The 24,515-nt window shown below is 26.6% G+C and overlaps 1 protein-coding gene across 15 annotated transcripts in view; it reads right to left on the reverse strand.

The window, feature by feature from the left end:
• Nucleotides 1–6,420: 6,420 nt before the first annotated feature.
• LOC112594679 (oxidation resistance protein 1) overlaps nt 6,421–24,515 on the reverse strand; it is a 170,084-nt gene continuing 151,989 nt past the window's right edge. For 10 of the 15 annotated variants that reach the window (XM_025339613.1, XM_025339606.1, XM_025339608.1 and 7 more), the window contains 9 exons: nt 23,896–24,081; nt 23,232–23,386; nt 22,993–23,158; nt 22,188–22,398; nt 21,920–22,009; nt 12,126–12,285; nt 9,213–9,334; nt 8,198–8,367; nt 7,843–7,978 (listed from right to left, as the gene is read on the reverse strand). In XM_025339613.1, the coding sequence (XP_025195398.1) occupies nt 7,843–7,978; nt 8,198–8,367; nt 9,213–9,334; nt 12,126–12,285; nt 21,920–22,009; nt 22,188–22,398; nt 22,993–23,158; nt 23,232–23,386; nt 23,896–24,081 (1,396 nt within the window). Of the gene's footprint in view, nt 7,979–8,197; nt 8,368–9,212; nt 9,335–12,125; nt 12,286–18,984; nt 19,244–21,919; nt 22,010–22,187; nt 22,399–22,992; nt 23,159–23,231; nt 23,387–23,895; nt 24,082–24,515 lie in introns of those variants that run through there. The other 5 variants (XM_025339607.1, XM_025339609.1, XM_025339610.1 and 2 more) reach the window with 5 other exon arrangements.

Raw genomic sequence — 24,515 nt, forward strand, 5'->3', positions numbered from 1 at the left:
TTGTCATTATAAAACAAACTTTAGTTGTAAGAAACTGAACCTTTCTTAATTGAACTAGAAAATCGTTGAATGATTCTTGGTAAATCTTTAATATTTTTTGTCAAAATATTTTGTTCTTCTATAGCACATTTTGTCGAAATTGTTAACAATATGGTATTTGGAATAGTATTAAGAACAATTTATTAAAAAAAAAAAAACTGAAAAAGTTTAATAGTATCATAAGTAACGCAGTATATCTAAGTACGTTGAAATCCTCTCCTCGGGTTAGGTTTGAACAAAAATTTAAAATGGGTGACGCGGGGACATTCAAGTAAGTATTTGGAACAAATCAATGAAAAATAAACTCGTAAAAAAGTTCAAAGTGGCGTCAAAAAAATGAAAAATGGTCTATTATTATATATATATATATATTTATTTAATATGTATTCCGTATAATACATACATATAATAATTATACCTCGTAAAAGATAATCATATTTTCACTTAATATTTCCTCGTATTCGGGCGTGGAATGAAAACGTAATAAATGTCTAAAAGTAGGTCCTATATTACACTAATCGATGTAACTGTTTATAGAAACGATAAAGATTTTTCACTCGTAAAAGCGGTACTTAAGTATATTAGCTGTATTATAATATCATTTGCGGAGATGTTAAATTATAAGACGTCGTGAGATGCGCACGTAAACCCTCATATTGCTGGCACATTGTATAGGATTTAGTAGTTACATAGAGATCTGTATACTGAATTTCCATTACATCTTATCTTATTATTTTTGTCAGTCAGCCGTGTCAGATTTCTTTTTTAAAACAATAGTTGATCTGTACAATAAAAACGATATGGTATTTTTCACAGAGATCGCTCTTCTCATACTTTAAATCTGTCATGCTGCACTGAATCAGATGTCGGTGCAAAGTCCAAATGCGTTAGGTTGTTTTTAGAATAGTAGTTCTGCTTTATAATACCTTTCTTTCCATCTATTCGTATATATTCATTAGATTTCGATAGTATAATGGGTTTCTGTAGTTATAATGGCGTGGTTTGGTAGATACATTTTTATTAGGTTTAACCACAGATTTGATTTCCTTGATTAGTAATGCTCCTGCAGAAATAACAACATAATATTTGAGTTAAAAATATCGTAATCTTGTTATCAATCAGTATATAATATCGTAATCGATAAAAATAAAAATATATACGTGACTGTGTTTAGTTTATTATGTTGGTCGGCATTATGTCGTACATCGCGATCAGTCAGTCGAACTCAAACCATATTACACGACTTTTCGATTGGTGGTAGCGGACGGTTTTTAATTCATAACAATTCAACGTATATTTATTACGAAAATATTAATAGTTTTTAAAATATTTATTAAATACATATTATATTACACTGGGTTTTCCACGAAAAATATGGACCGTTTATTGCTTATGATTCCAAGTGTTTTTTATGCATTATATTTATACATGTATAATACTTTCACTCGATTTCGTTTAAGCAACGATTTTTCATGAAAATAAATATATTATTATTGATTAATAATCATCTGCTGCAGATAGCTAACAGCTGTCAAAACAGCTGAAGCCTGAAGCGTTAAAGTCGAGTAATTTCTGTAGTATAGAAATGCATAACCCGAAAACGTATCACTATTTTTCTACAGTGTGCATTCTTGATCTTACACACTTACACATTCACCGCAGTATTGAATTTCATTCCGCAAAGTATTTACTTTAACGCTATTCGGTTTATAACGTACAATTTTTAATGATAAGATGTTTGGAAAACCAATAGTTGATAGTCGTTGTGTACGTTTAGTAGTCTATATTTAACGCCGTCCGATAAAGATTATTATTAGTAATTCGCTTATTATACGGCCGGCAAGAATCAAGATCAATAGTAAAACGTCGTTTAAGATCATTGTTTAGCAGCAGCGTATACGAGATTTTCATTATATAGGTATTTACTTGGAGAGTGACTCAAACACTATTGAATCCTGATAATCCCGTGCAACAATTGCGTGTCTTACATTTGTTTAATGAAACCAATTTAACTCAGTAAACTAGCACTCCACGTTTCCACCACACACGTTAAGGTTTTACACGCAAATTAATTAAGTAATCGTGTTAAATAATCACTTGGTGAACTATTTTTAATTTTCAAAATGGCTGTGCAGACCTCATTTGGATGTTAATTTTACTATTGCTACTGCGTCAAGATAATGAATTAAATAGTAATATAGTAAGTTAAAATAACTTAAATGTTATAATTATTATTTTTAAATAAATAGTTTTACTTTTTCGCTTTGCCTAAAGTCGTTTTATCTTTGTTCGGGTAAACCTAGGCAAAGTGAATAATTTAATTAAAAAAAAAAAAATAAAAAAAATAAAAATATTCCTCATTAAAGTTATAACATTGACTACCTATTGTGAATTCCAAGTTGAAGGCCCATAAATTAGGATAACTACTGATATCTACTAAACATTTTTTATTAGTGGATTAAGTTTAAAAACATTTTTTATTGTAACTTTTTGGTTCTGAATATATTCACTTTTCCGGGTCTCCCTTATGACCTATTTTGCTGATATAGATAATATTTTTATGATTGGAAAAAATATATGTAAACTCATAATATTGGAAGTACTACAATAGGTACAGCAACTTAATTAATCATTAGAAGAAAGTATAAGACTATAAACTGTACCTTTATTATGCCTGCATTAGGTACATGAGTAAATTATAATATATGTTACGGTGAAAGATGAATATTGGTGAATGACGTCTTTTACCAAAATGATTCGATTATGTAGGTAAATGATGTAAAAAACCAGATTTTAAATTCAAATGTACATCTTTCACTGGTCATTGATTTCATTTACCAAAACTAGTGGTAAATTATGATAAATCTTAAATAATACACTGATTTTTTTACTATAGGTACTATTTATAATAATGATTTATTGTTGGTGAATGTTTCATTTTTTATGTGAAACATCTTATAGCGCGGTACAGTAGTGAGACCGACTATGGCGTGGCGACGCCCCACTCGTAGCTCGTCGACTCAATTTTCCGAAGCTCGCCGATTTCCTCTCTATGTGCCCAGTATCGGATTATCTATGTTTATACGATTTATAAACGTATAATATGTACACCTATATTTTTATAATAACTTGATTGTATATTACGTTGATTATATTGTTCCGTGTATGTATATTGAATATTATGTTGTTTTAAAATAAACAAAAAAATATTACAAATATAATGGAACGAGACAGTGCACCGCCGCCAGAAAAAAAGAATTAAATTTCAAGCTAACCATCATGCAGGTCGAAGTGAAATGTCTCCGTCATGTGCTTTTGATGTATATCCCGATTCACAATTTACTGATCCGAGCCAAAGGTTAGTTTGTTTATTTTAATAAGACTGATCTCTGTATAACTTCGTCATTATATTATAAGATAGTGAAGAAGTAAAATATTAATTAGATTAATAGATATTAGTTATAAATTATGTTTATGACTTAATATGGTTAGTCAACGAAATGTGATAAGTTGTATTCGACGATGTGCATGTGCGTGTTGAAAAAATACTTTTGTTTAATAATTATATATCGATATATTAAATACATTATATTATATATGATATAAATATATTATGATATATTATTTATATATTATACTGTTTTATATCATAACAATGCTCTTAGTAAAAAAGGTCGGCAACAACGATACAGGGAACAACATCGTGAAGAACTAAAACAATTTGAAGCAGAAAGACGGAAACGTAAACAAAATAGTCTTATGATATTAATTTAGAAATTATTTCATAGTCATCTAATTCACCATCTATTTTCAACATTATTATAAAAAAAATTTTTTGATGTTTCACATCTACCAGGCGTTCTGCGATGGCTCAGGTTATTTTTTTATTTTAGGCATTTATTTGAATGGGATAATAGGTTAATTAAAAATAATAAAATACGCGCATATTACAAATTATTTATTTGTATAATTTTGGTTACCGTGACATTTTGAACTGCACAACATTTTCGCTGCATTGCAAGCACATTTTTTAGTACCACAACTAGTACACAAATTTTTACAAATAATATTATAAAACACACATTCGTAGCAAATACAACTCGCTATAATATGCCCGTCGATACTAACTAATAAACTAAAAGATTATTTCATATTATTACTCGGATTATCGACGTTATTGCTAGTTGGGATTTTCGTTTATCTATCTACTTCCGTCATGATATTTTTAACTAATGAAGACTACTCGGTACCTACACGTTTATCACTGATCGTTCACACCGACATAAAAGTATTAAACATCATTCTCCAATTAAACTGGTGATTGACGACAATAACCGGATAATGTCTGCATTTACAACGTTTACCAATTTTTAGGTAAATGATGTCATTTACGGGGGAATGACGTCTTTTACCACGTTTACATCATTCACCGTAACATATACATACCATAATATTAGTATGTGTGCACAACACGTAGCCTCGTGCCCACGTAGGTATACCTAAACAGGCTATTTAATTTCATAGCATCTATTTCGTTTCACAAAATAACTGGGCAATTATTTAGGTTGAATGAAAACTAAATAAATAATGTTATAGTAATGTTAGTTATATACAATTATTCAAACCGATAAGTAATTTCACAATTATTCACTTAATTTCTTCAGACAAAGTCTCTAGAAATCAAATTAACAATTACGATTGCAGTTGCAAATTAAACCTACCTATGATATACTTGGTAGAGAAGGGTGTAATTCATATCATACTGTTGTATTCACTACACACAAATTCTGTACTTATCAATTAAAAAAAAAAAAAAAAACAATTTATTAATAAGCATATTTTTTATTTTTTCTAAAGTTTTATATTTTATTGACTTTATAATATTCATAATTATATTTTTAAACGATTTCCAATTGATTTTATTAATTTTGTATTAGATGCACTATATTTTGTAATATTTATGCATAATATATGCTTTTAAAATTTTATTCTAATCATTTATTTTTTCATATTCTATTTTCACATAGAAAATATACCTAAATGTTCACTGTTCGTTGATTTTTAGTGATTCGACAATAGCCGGATAATCGAATTCCAGTAATAATTATGGACAAAAAACCATTATAGCCATAATAAATAGTAGCCACAAGAAAAAAAGTGAACAGATAATAATAATGTCACATATTTTCAAATATTTACCGATGTGAATATTTCAGTAATATTCGGTGAGCTCTTTCTTAGCCAGTTAGCTGTAATTGCTGATGTTGTTCCTTCATTCCCGTTATTAGATTTCCATGTTTTTACCTCTTGTAGAATTTTGATTATTCTAATTGAATCGGTGATTCGCCCATTTATTTATAGTTATGGTCTTGTGCATCATTGCGTCGATACTATTGCGCAGGTACCGCCCAAGTTCCAATCACGACTGTTTACTAAGCAGAGCACCACCCATTGTCGTGTGTGATTTGTTTTCACAAGTAACGTCGTTAGTTATTGTTTGTTATCGGGACCGGTAGTCGTATAAGGACACGCTTTATACTGTCGACCCTGTTATTGAACGCTAGCGATTGGTGCATAGCATTATATTTTTAACAAAACTAACTTCATGAGGAAAACTCTCGGGATCTTAATATTTTTGGATTTTAATAACTGTTTCTTATTCGAACGAAGATGATTTTTTACAAACCACATTCTAAAACAAGCTTACAATTGTTTTCTTTTTTTTTAAATATATCTATTATTAAGTTTGAAATTAAAATATTTAAAACGGTGTTCTATGCAAACTATAAAATATTGGGCTTTATTGAATAATTTAAAAAAATATTACAATTCTAATCAAATTTGGTTAACCAAATTGATTCTACAGGACTGCAAGATAATTAATCACGTAAAGTGTATCTATTTTTGAGAATAAAATTACATTGTTCCGTTGGGCAATTATGAAAGACCTAATTTTTATCTCAATATGTTAGTTTAAAGCAAGAACATAATATTTTGTAAATCGTGGTTTATAATACATATAATATACTTTGAATGGCACAAACACTAACCTTGACGAGTTTGTTAAAATTAAACACGCTGTATCTTACGCTTTAATAAGCACTCACAAAAATAAGTTACAGTACCTATAGATGGAGAGTGAGAGTTGGAGATGGGTAAGAACAACACAGTTTTTTTTTAACGTTACATTTACTTTATTTTTCACGTCAAAATCAAAATAAATCACTTGCGCAACAGTAACAATTATAATATAATTATGTTTTTTAATTATATATATATATATATGTATATATATATATTTATATAAATAATACCGTCTAAAATATTAAAAAAAAAAAATTATAATAATAAAAGAAATTAAAAGAAACGAACAAACACAAAGCGCATTCTAAGGCTTTTATTCAAACTGGTACACGCAACAATAATTAGGTACAAACATCTGGTTCGCTTGCAATCATTTATAAAATTATAATAAATACACAATAATAATGCTATCAGTAAAGGAAAAGAAATAAAATAATTAACATAAATTTTATCTACAATGAAAAACAACGATAAATAGAATAGTTTACGAGTTACCGATATTTATCAAATATAAATTACGATGCATTTCACTAATATAATAATATACTTTTCATAGGTATTTTGTTTTAATTCACTTCCTCACTCAAAATTCATTTTAATTGCTTTCCACTTAATCACTACGGAATTGACTTTGCTAGAGGTACAGTAATGTTCTTATATTATTATTATTATTATTATTATTATATATATATTTATTTATTTATATATATATAAATAAATATTAAGGTAAATATCTAAATCTCCTTAAACTAAAATAGTATTTTTACGACGCTCTAGCTTTTTTCTCGATAATACTACATTAGGCCAATGCAAGACTTATCACATTTATTAATATTATATGGATATATTTATTTAGTGTATATACTATATCTTTTACGAGTTTTTATAACTTTTACTTTAATTTAGTAATACACATAGAGTAATATAATATGGTTTAAATAAATTTAATAATCTAAGGACTACAGCGCCCAGCTACCAAAATAGTGTTGCCACAACACAATAATAATACAACGAATAAAAATAAAAATTAATCGAGAGATTCAGAGACATGATAAAGGCAGGGCGGGATAAATTGAGTTTTTGTGATTGTCTAATGGTTGCAGAAATGGGGTAGATTGATTTTTAAAAAATATTGTTATAGGCGCATGAAGTGCTCATACGTGCGATGACTAGTGGTCCCTGGACACAAGAGATACAATTTTTTTTCTTTGATATTACAACAAGTGGTTTAGAAAAAAAATATAAACAGTGCTGCCGTAAGATTGTTTTAAAGGTATCAGGTTTGGACAAGCAATACAGAGTCAACTCTTAGAACTCTCGGCTGAGACTAGAAATAATTACTAAATGTTATTACATGTTACGTTTTTCGTAACACATATAAAATTAAATAAAAAGAAATCATTATCATAACATTATTCAACTACTTTTTCGTATATAATATTGAGCTAAATTTTATTATGTTATTTTTCTCCTATATTGATCTTCTATTATTTAAATTTTATATATATACAAACAGGTACAACAGAGGTGGGGAACAGAGATTATGGAGTTTCGGTGTGGTTAAAAATTATAAATAAATTGTATTTTCGCCATTGTAAATGATTGACGAGAAATTATTAAAATTTAGCACCCTAACAAAAAAAAAAAAAAACAACGAATAAATGGTGAATTGTGTGTATGTATGTGTATGTATGTACGCGTAAAAATGGTTTATTTAGTTTATAGGAACGCCCAGCACTCGAGGATCTTGACAACAAAGTCTTGTTCGTTGACTAAGGGTTCGTTGCCGTATGTGTTGCATGCTTCGGTCCGGCCTTGGTTCAGGTCACCGTCAAGCCATAAACCAAATTTACCACTGTGAAAAAAAACAATCGACTATAAATATCTTAAAACAGAGATAAATAAAAACAGTGACACCCAAACTATATGTTTTCAAAGCGCAAAAAAAGATTAGAATTTACATCTTAACCGAATATTCTCACGCGAAAGTTATAGATAAATTGTTAGTATACTTTTGGCGACGTCACTGGATTGAAGAAATATATGTGATTAATTAAAAAAAATATATACTTACTCTCCTGCCCCGATCGATAGACTCTCATTATTGCCTTTGATGAAATACATATTATCGCCAGTCCAGTTGTACACTTGAAAGTCGGGACAGAATGTAAACAGAAGCGATTCACCTGTACCGTAGAAATGGTCGCTCATCTTCAACGCGCACGATGTCAGTGCTCCGAACACCTGCAATAATGGTCGTGGTAAAAATAACATGGTAGAAAATTAAACAATCTGGGTAGTATTGCGTGAAAAAAATTAAATTTAAGAATAAAAAACTAATATTGGGTACTGTTTCGCCCTAGTCACTCCTGCCACGGTGGCCAGTGCCTAAAACTTGCACCTAGATGGATTGGACGGGTACACAATACTTAATAAGCTAATATATGGATATATAAAAATGACAACAGAACTTAACGAATGAGCTATATATTAAACCATAAAAAATATAATAATAAAATAACAATATCACTGTGGTGATCAGCCAACAGTAGATATTAACAAACAATATTTATATCAAAATAATAATTATAAAATATTAAAAGGAGAGTGAAAACAACAAATTAATATAGCGGGTAAACTGCTCGTTAGGGAACACTACATATAATAATATAATAACAAGAGAACAAAGGGGAGATGTGTCGGAACACATGGACCGCAGAACTGCCGGAAATCTTCACTTAATGGCCAATGGTGGCGACTGCACAAAACCAGAACTAGTGGAGCTGATGAATATGTAATAACAATTGCAACTAATACAATATTAAAAACCAAAGACAGGATTGATGCCGAGCTGGCTTAGCGAACTGCCGTTTTTTATTGCGCAAAAGGAACAATATACGTGAACTGTGTAAACGAGCAACAACGACATGACGAACTGGTCCGCGTAACGGCCTAATATCCGTTGTCTCGAGCTAGACCGGCAGGGGGGTGGAGGAAGCGTCCTCCGCCAGTTAGGTTAACCTAACCAACGATGGACAGTGGGCACAGCCGCCCTAGCATACGGTGACCAAGTCCGAACAGGTACTTACGTTGTTTTGCGTGTCTTGGATAACTAAGAGTATAGGACTTTCAACTTTGCTCATTTTCCGGTACATAGAGTTTAAAGAGAAACCGTGTTGTAATGTGCTAAAGACCAGCGTCCACATATATCCTGAAACGAGAAAAAAAATAGTATTACACACACAACATATCACAATATTTACATTAAGAGAAGGAGAGAGAGAGAGAGAGAGAGAGAGAAAGACTCTCCCAAGACAAGAGTTAGATATTGTTCGATTAATATTCAAATATTTCAAGTCATAGGCGAATTAATACAAAAAGAAACATTAACATAATAGAATATTTTTAAAATATGAAATAATAACAGATATTTTACCAATGCGATGCTACATGGTCGTTATTATGTATTAATGTAATTATTATTACAATTACTACAAATACTATAAATACTACAAAACTGACATAGCGACGTATACCTATTATTATTTATTAGTTATTACTATACAAGTTCTATAATTAACACGATTAGGAAAATTAAATTATGTAGCAAATGCCTATACGTAAGTATCTTTCTTTTTTAACGAGACAGCGATACGATTTGTTGTGCTGATTATAAAAAAATATATTGAATTAAAAATAATTATAACAAACAGTTATAATATCACAAGCTATATAAAATACTATTTTACTCATGAAATGCAAATTTTTTTAGTGTGCTTATAGTTATCATTTAAGAGAGCTAACCATTTGTAATGCTTCTCAATCGTTATCTTTGCCTATGACGAGATATATAATAGCGACGGTGATAAGTAATAACAATAATATAGAAGTCTCGGAAGTCAGGCGCATATACATAAATACAATACTGTCGAGTGTATGTTCTGCTGATGCAGAATTATGTATGGCTCAGGCAAACTTTACATGTCCATATAAAAAAAAAATCAGCAATTGGGCCGATGACGACGGGGGCACATACGACAAAGGACAGGAAATCCTCCATTATTAACTACATTTAAGTATACTGCCATCACTGCCGATGAAGCACAACAATAATAATACCTAATAATTATATACGCAATTGGGTCTTATAAAAAAAACGAGAAAAGTTTGTTAAATTTTTTAAATTTTCAACTCGTAAATAATAAAATTATTAAAACTCTATACGATGACGTTTATTTTTTATAAAATGATCAAAAGAGAAATGTTTGGTAAAAAAAACTAATTTCTGCACAAATACTTGTAAAATCAATATGCATAGATATGTCGTATTGATTTTATGTGAATTAAATAAAAATGTTGTTATGAATGCTTTCATTCATAATGAATCAGTATTTTTCCTAAATTGTTAATACATAAATTGTTTATCAAAATGCTTATAGCTACTTCAGTTAATTTTAAATTTAAACTTCTGTTTAACTCATACTAATGTATATTTAAATAATTATTATACCTATAGTATATTAGTACATTACTACAGCGTATAGACTAAGTTATGGAGAAGGTTTTATAAGACAAATAATTTTATTAAAAATGTAATATTATATAGTTTTAGACATGATTTAATGCGTCGTATTTGTTTTCAAATAAACAAATGACCCTCAATGATTTATTAATCTCCATACAACATAAAAACCTCAAACAAAATATATTTACGTTTTAACATAAAAAAAAAAAAATGAAAATATATTTGAAAATGTACGTATACCTGTACAACAACACAATGAATTAAAAACACAATTTTATTAAATGTAGGTATTATTTTGTATCTATTTATTTATAAAATAAAATAAAAGTTGATTTATTAAACGCCAAATTGAATAAAGTTTACTTTAAAACCTTTGCATTTATATGTATAAAAATTTTAGTAAAAAGTTCTTATTTTTAAAGTGATAATAAAAACAAAAACAAATCTGTCATAATATGGACAATATCCAAAAAAAACCATTTAATATATGTGCTTATATTAAATAGATCTGAGCAAGATTTAAATAGAATAATCGTTTAAAATAAACAAATCATAATGGTCGACTTGTATTTGGTTTGCAACTTTAAAGATGAGACACATTAAAAAGTTTGGGATATAAAACAACATCATAACAAAATAAATTCATCAGCACGTTTTATTTAAATTTCCTGTACGGCGGATGACAAAAATAATAAGATTAACTGTATGAATTAATAGGATTATTAATAATACGATTAATATTGTGTTTAAATTAAATTACAAAGTTTTATATTATTTTTAAACTGTAGTATTATATTATTTATTATCCCTAAAAAGTGTGTATTCCCACAAACTATAAAAAAATGTTGCGTTTAATTAAAAAAAAAAAAAAAAAAATACTACACAGTTCATAATTAAAATGTCGTATTCAGCAGCTAATGCATAAACATTGTGTTTATATTTGACAATAAATGGCGTAGATGAATAAATATTATGTGGTGGACATGTAGGTAGTTTTGATTGATGAAAATGGAGAAATAATAACTTGTCAAAATTGAAACTAGGGACGGTTAAGAATAACTAGCCCAAGGATGAAATGTTTAAAAATAATACGACGCCATATATAAATATTATAATAAATACGTTTTACACGTAATTTTATAGTAAAAAACTAGTTTCTATTTAGACTACATTGCGCAAATTTATACTTTGCTTAGAGACATATTTAACGGTATGATTAAGGGAGATACAGTTTTCAAATGCCATGGGATATTAAATTTTTATTAATTAAAAAAAAAAAAAAATTGAGTCTACAAAAATAGTAGTGTGGTAATCATAATTTAAACTACGAAATCCTACAAACATGTGTATAGCGTTAGGTTAGGTGACAAAAAGCCATAGGTACCAATAATAAGACCCTGGAGTTAAATGTAATAATATTTGTAGTCTATGTGTATATAATGTCATCATATTCATAATATTCAATAATTATATTTACCTTCTGCTCTAGCTGGCAAATGCCTGCTCAACTGTTTCCTGTGGTCTTCGGTCAAAATTTCGGTGGTGCCATGCAAGTCGGGGATATACGATTCGAAGTCTAATGAATTGACGCTGGTTGCGTAGAAGGCCCGACGGAGTTCATCACTCATAGACAGTACCTATATACGTGTAAAGAAAAAAAAATCAGTAATTAGTATCACTACTGTATATTCCAGCATAAGCGGGACATGCCCAAGTATAAATATATTATAAACATAGGCGGCCTTAGGGGCGAGCACAGGGTACAACTATAACAATCAAAAAAATTATGAGAGACTTTATAGAAAGGTTGAATAGTCCACCCAAAATTCAAATTCTAAGTTCGCCTATACCTATAAATTTGTATAAGTATATATTATAACATATACACGGTCGAATAATGCATTTCGTCGGACGTGTAAGAAACAATAATTTAATAACATAACAATATTTTGATAAACTGCGGTGCAATGTAATTAGTATGTTAATAAATTATTGTAAAAGTACAGAATACAACGATATAATATTACGTTATTGGTGCACTCATACACAAGTATACACATTTTATTATGTATAGACACACCATGCTCTATTAAACAACATAACACAAGGTATAGGTAAAGTAAACATATTTAGTTGTAAATCACACTGTTCGGAAGTGTTGCAGTAATTACATACAACATAGTAATATTGGGTTTATGCATGTATAAGGCGTATCGTGAAAATCTGATGAAGTGTAATTTTAATGTAAAAAATAAGCCGATTTTCATGATATACTTCGTATACATCTAATATTATATAAAGGTAAAAGTAATCAGAAGACAAAAAGTAAAAATATATGATCACATGCTTTTTATAATTTATACTTTTAAAATTATCATCAACACTAAATAGGTATATACTACAGGTGCGCTTATAACATAAGTCACGCGTGTCACACAGGTAAAAGGTAAAAAATATTTCAGTATATAATATGTAAAGGTGAGGTAAATACTGTAAAATCAAAATTATTTTTATTATTTTATTTACGGGGTTTCTCCTTGATGAGGCCACGTTTTGATGATATTGTATTGCAATTATTATAATAATACAATTAACATATGCTTAAAATCTAAACTATAAAATAAAAAATGTGTGTAAAAAAAAAAAAATAAACAATAAATACGATGGTTATATTTTTACTTATTAAAAATAAATAAAATTACGCGTTTTGATTATTTTATTTGTCCATTAGGTAATACTGGTATACTGGTTATCTTTTTACAAGCTGAGGTAAGAGATAATAACAAACTATAAGATAAAAAAAAACCATGCAAATATATAAATATAATACCTATAATATATAGAGATGTAGATTAAAATATCGTAGTCACGTGAAGTAACGATAAATATTACGGTAATTTTCATGATTGAGATAGGTAGTAAATTGTCTAGTTCGGGAACTACCTATAGATATATAATGTATATATATATATAATATATATTGAAAGTTAAAAATGTCTTTACGACATGTATATATTAAGAATACGCGATAATAAATTGCATAATAATTATATACTTGAGTAAAAGTCCATAAAAACTCACTTGCATTTTAGCAAATTCTGCACATTTTCTATAACCATAGTAAAATTATATCTGTACTCTGCAGTGTCAAACATTAATAATTTCAACATACTATATATATTATATAGTTGTGGAAATTCGTAACGTATTAACTCTTAACTAAAATATTACAGCTAAATATTTTAAGAACTTGGTGATTTTGTTAAAATATAATTTATTATAGAATTATCTATAATAAATCAACTTAAAATTATTAAATTAATTTTTTTTTAACCATTACATAAATCATTATTTTGTAATTTCACGTCTAACTAATTTTATCACCAAAAATAATTGTTTTTAATTTTTTAATACGCGTTGAACATATTATGTAAGCAAACAAGTTTTATTATTTAAGACGAAATTGTGCAGATAATTTGATTAAGTAAAAAAAATAATAAATAGAAACTAATACCTATATACCTATCATAAGCATTTTTCAAATTTGATTCCCCATACTTAAATACGTGAACTATATAAGATTTTATCTATTCTCATTATTTTATGTCATTGCAAACCCTTTTTTTTTCTAAAATGATTGTTAAATGATATTTTAAAATTTTTCAAGTTTTCATTTTTTCTTGTTTTAATAATAAACACTTTAACATTTATACACTTTGAAAATATAGTATTTCGAAACATAACTGAATTTTAACAAGTAATTAATAAGTAATACTTCAATATATATATAAAGTTACTTATAACTAAGTCTCGGATTTTAAAGCATATTTTTATTTTTTTATAAATAAGATAGAAATTAAATTTGTATACATAAATTAGTTTTATGTCGTTCTGATTATAAATAAATAAATTTCTTTTTGCTTTTTTCAATTTTTTTTATATAAATACTTTTTTATTAGTTTTTTTTTTATAATTATTACAACTGTAGAATTTTAATATGTTTACTGTGCTAAAATAATAAAACAAATTTATTTTATTTATAATAAATGTAAAAATACACTTCTTAGTCATATATTATGATAGTAGGTTCAGTTCTTAATCTTGTAACAACTTGTATGAAGTATGTGCTGATTACTTCAATGGATATAAAACGTTCGTTTTCAATGTATAAAAAAATTTTGTATGATAAAAAGTTAATTTCACAACTGAAAATTTAGCAAATACATGGTTGTTAATTTTTTTTTTAATTAAATTTTATACTTTAGTTTTAGTTAAATTTTTGGTCATGCTTTTTATTGCTTTTTCAAACAATTTTATGCTTTTTTATTATTTATTGTGCTTTAAAATCTGAGTCCTAGTTATAATTAATCATCTACTTTATCAAAATATTATTTTTATGTATCAACATATCATATTATAATTTTTACTAAAAAATAAAATAAAAATAGTTTTAGAAATAATGATTGTGGACACAAAAATTAATCACCTTGAGTATTCAATATTGCATACTCCTTTGTACACGTGTGCATTTTTAAAATGTTTAACTTAAATCTCATAAAAGATTTACTGATTTTTGATCTAAATCTCCAGGGTTTCCTAAGTTTCCTTTCTTTACCACCTACAAAAAAACCTCACAGACGCGTCTCTTCAAAAGTAAAAATAAACAGAAGTATACAATGACAAACTAATTTATTGTGTATGTATATATTCTTATATAAATAACAAAATATATTATCCTAATGAATAAATTGTAGATATTTGCTTTTGGAATCAGAACTCTCTGTATCTTTCCTTAAATTTCAATTTTAATTTATCATTTGTGGTAACAATCATTAATAAAATAATAACAGTTCTAAAGTTACAATTCAGATACGTACGATAATAATTCATAAATTACGAAGATGCAATTGCTGAAGAAACCAGGCGTCGATACACTTTACACATTACATAATGTTATAATACAAATAAAAAAGCTACAGCTAACTTTTATAATCCAAAGTCCCCTAATTGAGCTTATAACTTCCATTGCTTTCATCGATATTAACTATTTTGGTAAACAGTAGTCTAAACTCTAAATATCGTCAAAACATTGAAGACTGGTGCAAATAGTAAAATAATATCTATGTAAAATCGTATATCAAGAAAAAAATATTAATAAATCAACTCGCGGAACATGTGATCGCTAGATGGCTCGTACACAAAAAAAGCAAAAGGCATGTATATACATGGATGGATTCAAAGGATGTTTGATAAATTAGTCCTTCCTGTTGTGTGAAATGTACGGTTGACCACCAAAACAAAATTATATACACTTTATAGAAACACGTTCTGTGTACCGATGAAAAACATTGAAAAATCAAGATGAATGGACGAGTAACTAAACCTCTGAACGGTCATAAATCTCATAATATTATAATAATAACTAATAAATTCAAAAAAATGACACATAATAGACATAATAAAAGATTATTAAATTACATAATTGTATACACACAAACGGTAACAACGGCAGCGTACAAATCATAAATATAATTAATTTTGATAAATAAAAATATTTTAAGATGATATCGGATATGAATACCAAACACCACTAACTACAGTGTCTTGTCTTAGGGAAAAGTGTTTATATTGTAAATTCAAGTAACAGTAAAAAAATAAATATATTTTAAATGTGTAATAGAAATACATTAATAATAATTATATAATAGTAAAATATCTAAATTCCCAATAAATGTTCTGTTATATCCAGCATATCGTAAATATTTATTAAAAAAATTGTTATTAAATTAATTGTATACATATATTTATGTATAATTTAATGAATAGAACTTTTTTAAATGGATAAAATACTATTTCATTTATGATGATATTTTACATTTTTACTTAATATTTAAATTCCCATTATTAGAAGAAATAATAAATGTCAACTAGCAACTAATGTAATTTTAATTTTAACCTAACAAGCTATACTAATATTAATTATAGCACATTATCTAAATAAAAATTGCTATAAATAATTTTTAATAAGCTCTTATAGTGAAATTATTGAAATTATGCAACTTCATCAATAAGAGTAGTGAAAAACACGTAAAAAATAGATAATCTATAAACATCAATTCTAACCACAATTCGTTGATTGAGTTTATGAAATTCATTACAGGATACGGCATATTGGTATAATTAATGCGTTATCATTTAAATAAAAACAACTTTAATATTCAAGTATATAAATAATATTTAATATACATATATGATTAAATGTACGCATATATGGTATTGTTAAGAAAATAATTCAATAACAAAATTCTGAAGGTCAAATGGGCTGGAACAGACAGCGTATAGAAAAATAACTGTCATCAAATAAACGACAAAACATAAAAATAAAATGATATAAATAAACTAATCTAATGTGTTCTTAACTAATTAAAAGTACAAATATAATCATATATTGTATATATAAATGATACACATTTAAAATAAGTTAAGTTTTCGAGAAAAAAACAAGACTATCATTTGTTTAAAATTACAGTTGAATATCAATATATTTTATAAAAAATAAAATGAATACAATATTTGTAATTTTAATCGAATCCATTTAAAACTACAGAGCACAATAAATACAAATGATATTATATAGTGGAAATAATATCATGACATTATAGTATTTCGAAGAAATTAAATTATAGACTATATAGCCTATATAATATCTATGAGCCTTAGGCTATTCAATACGGTTGGATCGTCCAAGGTTATAACTATATGAAATAATAGTTTAGAGTTAGGAGCTAACAGAAAAGTAAGACATTAAATTAAAAAATCGGTAGATTATTATACAAACTTCAAATGTTGAAGAATTTAATATCTTAGTATAATTGCAAGCGTGTTTTCATTCTAAAAGAATATTTGACGTAAATATCGTAAATTTAGAGTCTTAACACATATTATAAGACACGTATTAGCGTCATTTCTACTATTCAATGAACTTAAGAGGATAAGAAAGTAAGGTCAACCTACAGAATCAAAATGCGTCATCTATATCTTCAATACGAGTATACGAGTGAAATACGTATTAGACGCTAAATTTGAACGCGCGGAGGCATATACATTTCTCTAAAAATATAAATGTACAATAAAATGAGTTAACTAAAAACATATTAAAAATAACGAATGTTTAAATAAAAGTAAGTGCTGAATCAATAGACACGCAAGATAATTTGTAGGTATATATCACATATAAAAATGTATAGTAAATATAGAATATTCTGTGTATAATATTATATGTATAAGTAGTCGTGGTAAAAAATTATAATTACAATGTTAACAATTTAACTATTTACAAACTTTTATAACTCTTTTATAATCGTAAAATAATGTTATCGAAATTTTTAATAGAAGATTTAGTGTACAAAATAAATACTTAAAGATATACGTAAAATATACTTAAAGTGATAATAAAACGTATAAAAGTGAAAACTTATCAATAATCGAAAGTTCAAACTTAAAAGAAGGAAAAATAAGTATTAAATATTATATTATACACATATTTTAGTATTTATTATCGTATACAATTAAAATATTAAATTAGTTCCAATGAATTTAAATATATTCGAGCAGTAGAAATAACCATTTATATTTTTAATGTTTAATAAAATAAAAAAACACTTGTACAGTTAAATTACATTGCTATAAAAATTGATAAATATAAAGCACAGAAATTGATTGAAATAGTAAGTTTGTGTTTTTTTTTTTTTTTCATTAAGTTATTAACAAGTTATAACTAGTCAAAAAACATACTAGCTACGTTCGATATTAAATAATTTACTTGGAAATATCAATTAAAAAAAAAAAAAAAAAACATGTATATAATACCATTTTGAGTCCTGATGTGTTTCAAAACTATGAAAATCAATGCAATTAATAATTTATAAAATTATATTATAAACAACTTCACTATAAAAAAAAATAAAAATTTAAAAAATACGATTCGACGATAATAATATATTAACAATAATCAACAAGATATATTTAATGAATATTTAGTTTAGTTTAAGAATTATTCAATTTACACTGAAAAAAAATTGCATAAAATAATAATTTAAACGTCATGTAATACGTGTCGTGTATAGTTATCAATGATCATACAACACACGGATAAATATTTATTATTTTTTAATAAACGTCACTATTTGTTTGTTTTTTTGATATTAATCAACACTATTTAATTTGTATTTATTAAAAAAAAAAAAAAAACTGATATATCATAAGCAATGTTTTTGTTATAGCTAACCTACACGTTATACGTCATTATTCAGGTACTAAACGTATTATTTATTTACTTTGCGTTTGTTTAATAGTTGTTGGGCTTTTTTCACAAATGCTTTAGTGGAAGCCAATTTTGTTCTTGACGACTTCCCAAAACTATTCATGTTGTAGTAAAAATCTGAACGATTTGAAAATCATACTGCATCACATTGAAAACACTCAAATACTCATAAAAACACTCATACTCAAATTAATCAATAATGTCGGACGTAAGTAGCATAATATTATAAACTATGTATAATATAATACATTGTCGTGATATGTGTACGTTGATGTTTAAATCGAAATAAAAACAATATTATTATTTTATAGTAATTTAATTAGTTTAAAACACGTTGACGATTAAATAGAACGAATAGAACACGGAATGCTTTATGAAGCTATTGCGTTTAACTACTGATTGGGAAAACTACATGCGTTGGTCACCGTGACAGCTGATTGTAAGCGAGTCAATTTTAGAAAGTTCCCTTCTACCGACCTCTATTGTTTATATCTCTTACTCATCATACATATTTAAATATTAAATAAAAAATATTAATCTAAAAATAGTTGTTAATACTTAATTGTATTTATTCTTGTAAATTATTTTTTCTGAAAGTATATAGATTTTCTATTACTGCAACTCGTGTAATCATTTTAAAAAGATACGATTTAAATTGTAATTTAATATTTTTCATCACATTCTAATAAATTTATTTTAAAATAATAATACTTTATTAATAAAGTATATATATTTATATATATTATAAATTAATTTTAATAAAAAAAAAATCTTCCCATTTTTTATGAAATAAAAATGTCTTTCTTTTAAATTGTAAACTCGTTTAAAAATAATATTAGAAATTAGAATTTTTATTATTATTTTTTTTATTAATGCAAACGGTTACAAAAAATGCTTAATGTTAATTTTACCATTCTCCAATATTTTAAAACAAGATATTCAATGCTGTTTCATAATTTAAAATTATTAAGTTACGGTTTAATATCCATAATAATTATGATTTAAACATATATTATTTGCAGTATTCAAACTAAAAGAAACTTAATTTAACTGCCACGACCTTTAAATATATTATACCAAAATTCATAAAAATAAAATATGATTTAGTGCTTAATTATGAAAAAATGTTTTCAGAAAAAAAGACAATAATTTATAATATACTAAATTTATCTAATCTTACAACATATTTATAAAGTTTTATAATAAATATTTTAGAAATATGCGATTTGAGCCAATAACTATTATATATTATTGAATATAAAGCATGATAAAAATAGACAATCCTTATAATAAATCAGTCAACTAAGCTGGGCAGGATGATATTATAGTCATTATGAAATGAGTATTCATATTATTAAAAAAATTGTAATAAAATAATCATATTATATGTTAGGAAAACGATTTCAAGCAAAACTTGATTTATTTAAGTAATTATAAGATTATTTAGAATAATTTAGAGCACTTAGAAAAATGATAACAAACATAAAAACAATTTACTAAAAACACATAATTTATTTAGAATACAAAAACGATAAATTACCGCACGTGTCAAGCAAATCAAATAGTCAGAGGTTTGTAGTTCAATTTAAAAGCAATGATAAATCATTAAATAATTAAAATAATAATGATTTTAAATATATTTTTATAAATTTCTATAAAAGATAAAGAGTTTTTTTTTGTTTTTGAAAAAACCGAGTACTCACGTGTCTCATGGTAATTGTTGTTACTTATGAAAGTCTGAAGATTATTTATGATCTGCGTGTAATTTTTAATTCATAAAACTTTTGGAATCCATTACAAACTTTTGAATTAGTAATAACAATTTATTTATTAGTAGTTTTTGGATTAAGTAATTCGATTAGGGTTAAACAAAGTATGCATTGTTTGAACAAAACGTATCGGATATGTGAAATAATCAATATGAAGAACTATTATGGATAATATGATAAATATACAATTGAAACAGACTCGGACGACCTGACATCAAATAGGAGATCAATGCGATAACTGTTAAAGTGAAAAGATTATCGCGTAGATGTGTGGGTGACGTTGATGCGATCGACGACAATCATCAGAAACTATATAAATTATATTGCATGTATAGTAATCCGGTATCTCACACGTTCTACTATTGACGATGTCATACATCGGTCACGTAGTCACGTATAGGCCAAAAATGCTCCCCTTCCGCGGACCAGATAGAGCGATAATTATAATATTATGTATAAAATAGCCATCGGTGTGGGGCAACAGTAGGACGATGATTTGTGACGTTAGAGTCCGTAAACACGGTTTAAAAAAAAATTTTTTTTGGACAATAGGTTATAGGTACCTATATATTTTCATTCAGGAAATCATTCTGAACTTGAAATGTTTTACGTAACGATAAAAATAAAATAATTCACATCAATAAAATACATAGTTAACCTATTTAGATATACCTAATTTAGTCTAGTAATCATCTATATTACTACTGTACAATAAAATTCATCAATTATTTCTTTACCTACTTGATAAAAATCGATCCAATAGATTTTAACAATGAAAGCAGCTAAATCGCTTAATGAAGCACTAAACTATGTTAAAGCCTTTATCAAATAATCTTAGTGTTTTAAAAACTAAGGGGTACATTACAACTAAAATGTAAAAGCACCAAACGTATATAAGATAATGATATAATCTAAAAATATAATAATTTCGAAATGATATAATTATGTGCTAAATATTAATTGTGCAAAATTGCCATCAATGGCTCGACAAACAATTCAGTATTGTGAAATAATATGCTTACTAATAATTATAGCTATAATGCAATTATGTGAAATGGTCAGTTTTTTAAGATTACATTTAGAGAAAAAAATTGGCCATTTACATTACCACTACCACTATATCTGACTAAATAGCAAATTATTTTTTGTATAGGTCTCTGTTAATAACTAACAGTGTACCTCGTTATTTGCCTGCGAATCTGACGATCCGAATTGATCGGCCTGAGTCTTCAGCATTGAATACAATTTTGAATATGGCGCTTTTAACACCTTTTATAGAAAAACATTAATTTAAAAACAGGGGACACCTTGTAATACTTAATTACGCATATAATTGGCACATGAAACTAAATATCATGAATCATGAATTATATATACCATCAATGTAGATTGCATTAAATATTTAAGATTGGTTTATAAAATTAAATGTTGAAGTGTATGAACTTACCTCCCAGGATTCTCGTGTGAGATCACCAGCTTCGCTTTCATTTCTGTCTAGCTTTTTATCGCTAGTATCACCGGGCGGTGTTTCTGCTTCTTCCCACAATTCTGTGTCGGATTCGACCAACTCAAAACCGCGACATGCTACTATTTCTTCATCTAAGTCACCATATAAGAGGGGGACCCATAACATTAGAAAACGATACAAGTCATCCACCCTAAAATGATACCTCAAAATTATTTTTAATTAAATTAACTGAAAGGTAAAACATTTCTTATTATAAATATTTATAACTTTTTATTAACATGTATTAAAAGTTAAAATCCAATATCAAAAGTTATCTCAACAAATTTATAAATAAACATAAACACTTATAATTTTGTAAAACTAATCGAAAAATAAAGTTTTCTTAATTTTGGGTTATTTAAAAATTAAAAACCAATAAGTATTACTTAGAAAATTTTAAATTTTGTATGAAAAAATAGCAGTGATCAGTGAGCAGTATGCTTTATTTATTAACATTAAAAATATTATTATTGATTGAACAGTTTTACATTTTAATCTATTTTTGGCTAATAAAGGATGAAAATTTAACTTATTTTAAATTATATATAGATTTTTAGTAAGTGATTTGCAATTTAATTCATAAATAGAAATTTAAACTTTCTTATACAATGAATTTTTTATAAGCGATACAATAATATAAAAAATAATTATAAGACATTCAAATTTAAGTAATTTTACTAATAAATTTCTTGGTATGATAATTTAGAATTATTTTTGTAAATAATAAATAGGTAATTAACATTACCTGTTTCTAGGAACACTAAACCAATATTCTGGCTTCATTTTTTTCTTGCCATATGACATAATTGGTGTTGACTTTGGTATTTTCTTGTCTTTTGGTTTACCCATTCGAAGTCTTAAATAAAGAGGTGGTGGTTCTTCAAATGTATGGACGGGTCTTGGAATTAATTCTGTTGAAAAAAATCTTATTTAGTATAAGAAGGAAAAATGTGTGTTTGCAAAAAAAAAATATTCTATACTTACTTTCAAAAGATACAAAAAGTTCAGGCATGTCATCTACAGATACCATACTTCGATAATCTAATTTAGGTTGCATAGTTTTTGAAGTGCTCTGATTATCTGAACGGCTGTTTGAGCTATTGTGTTGTTGGCGTATAAATGTAGTGACTGATGAACGCCTATAACCATTAAAAACTTGTATTAACAAACAAAATAAAAATAAAGTAAAATTTTGATTATGTACAAAATGTATATTTTTTTTGTAAACAAATTAGCTAATAAATCAGCAAAGCTAAATTATAGTAAAAATGATGGCTTAAAAATAATAATTTAGCACAATATAATAATTTAAAAAGAAAAAAGCAACTTTTTAATAATTCAAAAAATATATGATTTAAAGGTAATTATAATATCATAATTTTTAGCATAATATAATTAAATATAACTGATTACAATAATTTAAAAGTGTACATAAAATATAAATTTTAAAAATAATATAAATAATAATAATGATAATAGTTGTATGGCAATATAATGATTAAAATAATTGATGCATTAAAACTAGAACTTGCATTAAAATTAAAATACTACATAAGGTGGTTTTGGTGGCAGGATAAGGGACACACATAACATCACCATGATATCAATGACAGATAGACATTTAGGGGTACAGTGTGTGACCACTTACCCTACGCTGTTAATAATTGAAGACGGTGAGAAGCTAGCGAGGCCTTCTCGTTTAGATGGGGTGGCCGAAGGCGGGGCGGGCGAACAGTCCTGAGGTGGCGGGAACTGGAATCGCCCACTCTCCTCGCTCGGTGTTTTCATTAGGAACAGACCCGAACCAAAATCAGTCACCATGTTTATTGGTGAGCTTAGCAATAATACAAAATTATCATCACATCCTCATACTACACTATTTAATTAACTCTGATTCTATTTATTCTCTTCATATTTTCTTATAAATACAAATATCAACTAATAAAGAATTCATTTAAATTCAATCCCAAGTCTTGATTTTTAGCCTATTAATGAGTTAAATTAGTTTTCTCGAATTCAATCAAACTAACATTAAGTAGTAGACTTTTAGTTTTCTATATCATTAATCATCAAAAGTAATAATTTAAAGGAATTATTTGGGGAAATACAATTTTGCAAAAGTTGTGTGGGGAAAAATAAATAGATATTTAATTATTAACAATAACAAAAAATAAATAAAACATTATTAATAATACAAACTACTAATGTAAGCCCAACTAATATTAAAATCGTTGGGTAAACTACATTTCACTGAAGTGTATAATTATG

This window comes from Melanaphis sacchari, unplaced genomic scaffold (genome assembly GCF_002803265.2).
Source record: "Melanaphis sacchari strain LSU unplaced genomic scaffold, SCAv2.0 Contig23_pilon_pilon, whole genome shotgun sequence".
Classification (NCBI taxonomy): Eukaryota; Metazoa; Arthropoda; class Insecta; order Hemiptera; family Aphididae; genus Melanaphis; species Melanaphis sacchari.